General features: G+C 40.6%; 1 protein-coding gene across 1 annotated transcript in view; it reads left to right on the top strand.

The window, feature by feature from the left end:
* The first annotated feature begins 2409 nt into the window (after nt 1-2409).
* The window catches only part of LOC147620296 (uncharacterized), a 29013-nt gene continuing 23221 nt past the window's right edge, over nt 2410-8201 (top strand). The window contains exon 1 of the mRNA XM_086772615.1: nt 2410-3055. Within this exon, the coding sequence (XP_086628741.1) occupies nt 2410-3055 (646 nt within the window). The remainder of the gene's footprint in view (nt 3056-8201) is intronic.

Below are 8201 nucleotides of genomic sequence, written 5' to 3'. Positions count from 1 at the left end.
CCAGCGATACCACCCATGTCACGATAGCTTTGGTGAACCCGACGTGAAACTGTTGGGGTGAGAGTTAGTGGTGAAATACACAGTGCAAGTTATGGCTGAGAATTCTGAGGGACAGGGGGTTCATTTTGAGCCCGGGGTTATGCAAATGTTTCAGATGTTTACTATGTATATGCAACAGCAGCAAGTGGCTGAGAGGGGGCAAATTTCCATGACTAAAGCACTGCAGTAAATCGTGAAAAAGGTGGATCAATTTGATGGTAAAGACATCACAAAGTACCTGTGCAATTACACAAAGGAAATGGAGCTAAACAGGGTGACTGTGGTGGAGGATATGGTTTGGAGCTAAACAGGGTGACTGAGGATATGGTTTGAAGCTTTGAGCTGGTATGTGTTCCCGAAATAAGAGAGGGCATAACAGGATTACACGCATAAGAGGATTACAGGTAGCACATGGTGGTAGAAATTGGGAGGAGTTCAAGCTTGCTTTGAAGGATGATTATTTCATGGAGGATTCTGAGCGAGTGACTACGCGAACTTTCTTGGAGTGGGTTTCAAAACCCAAAATTGGAATTTTTGCCACAGAGTTGCTAAGAGAGTTTGAGAAGCGCTATGCCCAACTATCAAGGATAGAGCGCACAACCTTAGACAGGGAAAAAACAAAGCTCTTCTTACAAGCAGCTGGGAAAGATATCCAAGAAAAACTGGAAATTCTCCTTGAGGATAAGGATACAGAGCAGGGGCTAAAGAATGATTGGAATGATGTCGAGGATGCGGTCACCATGCTAGCAAAGCGGTAGGGAAGGAGGGATAAAATGGTGATGAGCTCGGTAACTCCTATAACTGTTACCCCTAAGAATCTACCAAAACCTGCTGCTGCAATCCCAAAGGTAGAAGGGCTGATGGATGAGCTTATTAAGGGCATGCGAGACCTAAAACTGAAGATGTCCAGGATTGAGGAAAAAGGCTACCAATAGGGCAGGCTTCTATGCAAAGGCCTCAAAGTAAAGAAGGGTTTACATTCAGATGTATATGGTGTGATGACCCAGAACATGCGAAGAAAGACTGTGCCAATTATAAGGAAGCTCTCAGAAACCAACTTGTATTTTTCAAAGATGGAAAAATCCACCTTACAGAGACTGGCCTTCCGTTAAGCACAAACTTTGGGAAAGGAGGGATGAAAAAGCTAGTTGAGGATATGGCTGCTAGCCATGCCATCTCTATGGTTGAGGCAGCAACCTATGGCCAGTCAATCAAAGCAGGAATCTGAGAAGGATGAAGACTATGAGAGTGAATATTTTTGGCCATCAACAATGGAGCTAATTGCATCAAAGAAGGTGTCTAAGCAGGCTTTGCATGAGGCAGGAGACTGTATATGTCTTGAGACTGGCTGGAAAGAACCTGTGGATTCTCTATCTGTTCATGCCTATATTGCAAAATGCCAGAATAATGAGGCACAGGTTGAGGAAAAGCGTAAGAGGGAAAATGAGGAAGGAGGGCCATCAAAAAGGGTCACCCGTGGTAGTGGAAAGAAGGACCCTGGGCCATCACATGTGCCTCCACCCACAGGCAAAACCAGCCTCCACAGGAAGTATCAATGGAAGAAGTGCCAGCAAAGATGAAGCATGAGAAGGAGAAGGGTAAAGGGAAAAGTCCGCTCTACAAGCTCTTATGGCTAAAAACCTCTACAACAAATGTAAGTGGCCAATGGATGTAGATCATGGGTGGATGATTAAAGCGGCTAATAACTCATCTAGAGAGCTCTATGCAACCTGTCCAAATGTAAGGGTAACTATAGGGGATGTGAAAGATGATCAGAACTTCTTTGTCCAGGAGATGTCATCGTATCCCCTTATCCTTGGGCAACCCTATATTACAGCTGTGAGGATGGAGACAAAAGTCTTGGATGATGGCTCAGCATATGCAAGAATAAGAAGCAAAGATGGCAAGAAAGCTGTTCAGTTCTTGACAGTTTGCATTAACCACCATGAAAGGAACTGTGAGTCTCTTCGAGAACAGTCACTCCCAAAGATAAACAGAGAATTGATGAACTACAGGGAGATGAAGGATTTTGGCCAGGTGCCATTATAAAGCGAGATCGCAATGGTACAAGGGGCAATGAGTTCTCGCACGACTCAATCAATGTAAATAACTTTTCAGCAAACTTTCAGGGATTTTCTAGCCATGGGTCAGTAGCATATGTAAAAAGCAAGGATTTGAAGCGTGGTATGCGTCAATATGTACAGAATGTACAAAAAAGTTTTGAACAGTGTGGTCTTTTGGAGAAGGATGAGTTTATATCAGGTGTCCTTGATGAGGTGTCATTTGTGGATACTATGAGTTTATATCAAGTGTCCTTGATGAGGTGTCATTTGTGGATACTATGGGTGAGCTTTGTGCCATGGAAAGTTCATGCTTGCAGAGGGTGGGAATGAGATGGTGAAAGTATCGTCTGTGGGTATGTATGATGTAATCAAGGAATTTGAAGAAGTGGAATGCAAAGGTATGTATTGTGGGACAGATGCTCGAGTTGATACAAAGTATAAAACGGTTGCAAAGAAGGTGAAACCAGTTGCCTTGCCCCTGCCACCAGAAAGCAAGGAGAAGATAGATGAAGCCTCTATGCAACCGAATCTCAGAGATCCAAAGAAAATTGGTCATAAGTTTACACAGGAAACCCTAAAAGAGCTGAAGATCGGTGACAAGGATTTCCTGTTACAAAAGGAATGCTTTGAGGAGATGCTTGTAAAACATGGGAAGGCCTTTTCTTTTCAGCCGCATGAGATAGGCTGTGTTGATCCAAGCGTAATAGCACCAATGGTGATCTTCACTGTTCCACATGTGCCCTGGAACCTGCGACGACCGATTCCAGTACCAAAAGCTCTCTTGCCAAAGCTGATGGAATTACTAAAAGAAAAGATCAGGATGGGAATTTTGGAGCCATCATGCGCTCCATACTCCAACAGATGGTTTACCGTGCCAAAGAAAAATGGAGCATTACGCTTCATTCAAGACATGCAACCTGTAAACAAGGTCACAATCAGGAATGTGGGAGCAGGTCCGATTGTGGATGAGTTTGCAGAAGCATTTGCAGGGAAAGCTATATACTCTATGGGTGATCTGTATTTGGGATATGATCAGTTCCAACTGGATATACAAAGCAGGGACATGACCACAATGAAAACTCCTTTGGGTTTGGTAAGGATGTGCACCTTACCACACTGTCTTGTGTATTATGGATTATGGCTTTATGCATTGTGTGAGAAGGGAGATGGCTTCCCTCTATGGTTAAGGTTTGCAATATATATTAGGGTTTACTCCTGTGTGTGTGTCTCCTCTCCCTCTACCTGTTTTTCAACAATATTCACTCTTTCAGTCTGGCCATCTGTTTCGGGGTGACAGGATGTGCTGAGATCCAAGAAAGTTCCTTCTGCTTCAAAGAATGCAGTCCAAAATTTCGATGTGAATTTGGGATCTCTGTCACTTACTATCCTCCTGGGTAAGCTATGCAATAATCTAAAGATCTCTTTAAGGAAAACTCTGGCAACATCCATTGCAGTGTATATTTCTTTCACTAGAATTAGATGGGCAACTTTGGTTAGCCTGTCAACTGCCACAAAAATGGAGTTGTAACCTGATTGCACTGAAGGTAATCCAGTGACAAAGTCCATACTATACATTCCCACTTCATCTGAGGAATGTCTAGAGGCTGCAGTGTCCCTGGCATCTTGACTCTCTCTGCCTTTACTCTCTGACACATTAAGCATTTCTGCACATGATCAAGTACATCCTTTTTGAGTCCTGGCCAGAAGAAGATTTTCTTCATAGACATATAGATTTTTATAAACTCTGGATGTCCATCTATCAGGCTATCATGGGCTTCTCTTAGAATTCTTCACAGACATATAGGTTTTTATAAAATCTGGATGTCCAGCTATTAGGCTATCATGGGCTTCTCTTAGAATTCTTCACTTTATTCCCTCATCATTGGGAATACATAGCCGATTATTATAATACATGCATCCTTCATTCAATTTTTACCCAAGAACTCAACTCATTTTCTTAGGAGTCTTGCTTTCCTGCATCAGAAGGTTAGCAATAGGGGTAAAGAATTTGTCCTCTGCTACAAGATTTTCTCCTTTGCTTCACTGATCAATAGATTTGACACCATTGTAATTGCAAGCAAGGAGGCTTTTCTGCTAAGTGCATCAGCCCCCACATTTTCTTTCCCCGACCGATGCTTAATTTTAAAATCTAATTCTTGCAGGGTCTGCATCCATCTCCTTTGACGCATGTTGAGATCCCTTTGGTGAAGATCCACTTCAAACTTTGATGATCTGTCATCAAGGTGAACCTCTGTCCCAAAAGATAATGTCTCCACAACTTCAGAGCATAAACTATTAAGAGTAACTCCAAGTCATGGACGGCATAATTTCCCTCATGTGTTAAGAGTTTTTTGGATTCGTAGGTCACTGCATGACCTTCCTGCATAAGAGCACCGCCTAAGGAAAACCCACTAGCATCAGTAACTACCTCAAATGGTTTGGTGAAATCTGGCAACTTAAGGATAGGGTTGGTTACTAAGGTTGTCTTCAACTTATCAAAGGCACTCTGACACATTGTAGTCCACTGAAAAATTGTACTCTTCTTGAGAAGGTTAGTTAAAGGGGATGCTATCTAAGCATACCTAGGTATAAAGATCCTATACCATCCGGTTAGTCATAGGAATCCTCTGACTTCCTTTATTGTCTTGGGTTTTGGCCATTCTACGACTGCTTGGATCTTTGTGGGGTTAGGAGAAATCCCATCCTTTGATATTATGAATCCCAAGTATTCCACCTAGTCAACAAAGAAAGAACACTTAAAAGAATTGGTGTTTCCTTAAGATTTCCAGGACCTTGCGCACATGATCTTCATGATCTATAGCATTCTTTGAGTATACCAAGATATCATCAAAGAAGACAAGAACAAAATCATTATTGCCTATTGAGGTGGAGATACCAGCTATTAAAATGTTGGAAAAGCTTTTGGAAGAGCCTAAAGATGCCCTTAAAGAGCAGCTGTTATATTTACAAGAAGCACAGCTGAACAGGGATAATGCTTTGAAGCATTATGAAGATATGCAGGCAAGGACGCTGGAGAAGTTCAACAAGAAAATTAAAAGCAAAGGAATTATGAAGGATGACTTGGTATTACGTTATAATAGTAGGCTGGATAATTCCTTTCATAAGAAGTTTCAAATTAAGTGGGTAGGACCTTTCTTGGTGATGCAAGGATTTGCAAATGGTACCTATCAATTGGCAGATTTAGATGGGACTTTACATGCTTCCAAGGTAAATGAATATAGGCTGAAGAAGTATTATGCACGTCTAATGGTGATTATGTAGGATGCAGTGTCTGAAGTTGTGTCCACACACATCTAACCCTAGCTAATGTCCACACACTATGACCAGCTGGACGCGGTCATTTATGTCTCACACATGTTCCTACCTAACATGCCAGCACATAGCACAGCTGGCACACACTGACATCGAGCTTGAATCTCAATAGCCTCTCTCAAGCTCATGATGAGCTCATGATGTACTGCCATAGATGAAGATGTAGATGAGCTTGAATCTCAATAGCCCCTCTCAAGCTCATGATGTACTGCCATAGATGAAGATGTAGATGAGCTTGGGATATCAAAGCTCTCAACACTCCCCCTCAAGCTCATCCCATGTACTCCCAACATAGTACGAAAGTACTCGTAGATGAGCTTGGGATATCAAAGCTCTCAAGCTCATCCCATGTACTCCCAACATAGTACGGAAGTACTCAAACTTCTCTCTGCTGCAAAGTGGCTTTGTAAAGATGTGAGCCATCTGCTCTTCAGTCTTCACATACTGTAGATCCACTGTACCATCCAGCACTTTCTCTCTGACAAAGTGATAATGGACCTCTATGTGTTTGGTCCGCGCATGAAACACTGGATTCTTGGCCAACTGTATGCTGCTCATGTTGTCACAATGAATGGCAACTTTGTCATCAATAGGCTCACCCAAATTAGCCAAGAGATTCTTTAACCATATTCCTTCACAAGTAGCAATGGATGCACCCTTGTACTCAGCCTCTGTGTATTGGATAAAGCAACAGTAGGTTGCTTCTTGCTACTCCAACTCACCATGGCACTTCCAAGTGTAAAGGCATAACCACTAGTAGACCTCCTATCATATGAGCTACCTGCCCAATCAGCATCTGTGTAGCCATGTATATCCAAGCCTTTACCATTCTCATAAAGAAGACCATAATGTGCAGTGGTCTCGCATAATGCGTCTCACTGCATCCAAATGTGGTTTTCTGGGGCTCTACATAAACTGGCTTACTAGCCCCACAGCATAACTCAAATCTGGGCATGTGATAGTCATGTAAATGAGACTACCAAACCATCTTTCTGTACATAGATGGATCATACAACTCCTCACCAAAATCAGCCTGCAACTTCACATTCTGCTCCAAAGGTATACTCATTGGCTTACACCCTGTCATGCCATATTTTGCTAACATATCCAATGCATATTGGCATTGCACTAACCATGTACCTGCATGGTCTTTGATCACTTCAATTCCAAGAAAGTATGCCAACTCACCCAAGTCTTTCATGTCAAACTGCCCACTCTATGCTTTCTTGACATGCATCACATCTGTACCATGATCACCTGTGATAATCAAGTCATCCACATAGATGACAAGTAAAACAATCCCATGATCTGTTTTCTTCACATAGAGTAAAGAATCTGCTGTAGAAACCTGAAATCCAAGGGAGATAAGATATCTGCTCATCTTATCACTCCAAGCACGAGGTGTTTGCTTCAAACCATATAAAGCTTTCTTCAATCTGCATACATGAGTGGGATACTTTGGGTGTACATAACCTGAAATCCAAGGGAGATAAGATATATGCTCATCTTATCACTCCAAGCATGAGGTGCTTTGTAAGATTCCTCCCCCAACCCCTTTTTGATGTCTAGTATATTCCCCTGTAATCAATTCGTTTTCTGAAATATAAGAGATCTTGTTTGTGACTGTTTTAACCTAGAGAGAGAAAATATTCTAGAGAGAGAATATTCAGATTTTGAATATTTTTGGATAAAAAATATCTCTTATAATTCAGATGAGTTCCCCTGAAACAGAAATTTAAAAAGAATTTTCCAATGTGCAATTGGAATTAATTGGAAATAGGTATAAAGAACCTTAGCCTAAGGGTCTAGATTTTCATAAATCTTTAGACTATGGTCCAATTAAGGTTCCTATGGGCCAATAGCATCAATCCATGTGTAGGGAGGAGATAAATCCAAATTGTAAAAAGAAAATACCCAAAAATGAGTAAATGCTCACATGAGGTGAAGAGTTGAAAATGTACAAGGTTTATTAATAAAAAACTATATTAAAAATATGAGATTTTGGGAATAATGATTTTATTATGACACATATGTAAGGAAGGGGAGTCCCTTAAATGCTCACATAAGATGAAGAGTTGAAAATGTACAAGGTTTATTAGTAAAAAAACTATGAGCAATATTAAAATGATTCCATTATGACACATATGTAAGGAAGGAGAGTTCTTTAAAGGAGGTGCATATTTCACATAAGATGAAGAGTTGAAAATGTACAAGGTTTATTAATAAAAAACTATGAGCAATATTAAAAATATGAGATATTTTGGGAATAATGATTTTATTATGACACATATGTAAGGAAGGGGAGTCCCTTAAATGCTCACATAAGATGAAGAGTTGAAAATGTACAAGGCTTATTAGTAAAAAACTATGAGCAATATTAAAATGATTCCATTATGACACATATGTAAGGAAGGGGAATTCTTTAAAGGAGGTGCATATTTCACATGCTTGAATAAATTTTAAACTCATAAAAAATTGAGATATTTCATCTCTCCTCTCTCCTCATTCAAGTCTAGTTCCAAAAAGTTAGCTTAACTGACCTAAAAATGGTCAAAAAGTGACCAAACTGACTTGGAAAATTCTAGAATCAATTTGTTTGGTTAGGAGCTCAAATTTTCCTATAAATAGAAGCCTTCCCTTGTTGAAAAAGATATAGAGTCTTATGCCTTGTTACTCTACTCCACCTAAGCCAAAACATATAGTGTCTTATGCTTTGTTACTCTACTCCACCTAAGCCAAAACATATAGAGTCTTATGCCTTGTTAC

This window comes from Cibotium barometz, chromosome 32, assembly GCF_041138505.1.
Source record: "Cibotium barometz isolate CiBa-2024 chromosome 32, ASM4113850v1, whole genome shotgun sequence".
Lineage (NCBI taxonomy): Eukaryota > Viridiplantae > Streptophyta > Polypodiopsida > Cyatheales > Cibotiaceae > Cibotium > Cibotium barometz.
This window is presented reverse-complemented; position numbering and strand designations above follow the sequence as displayed.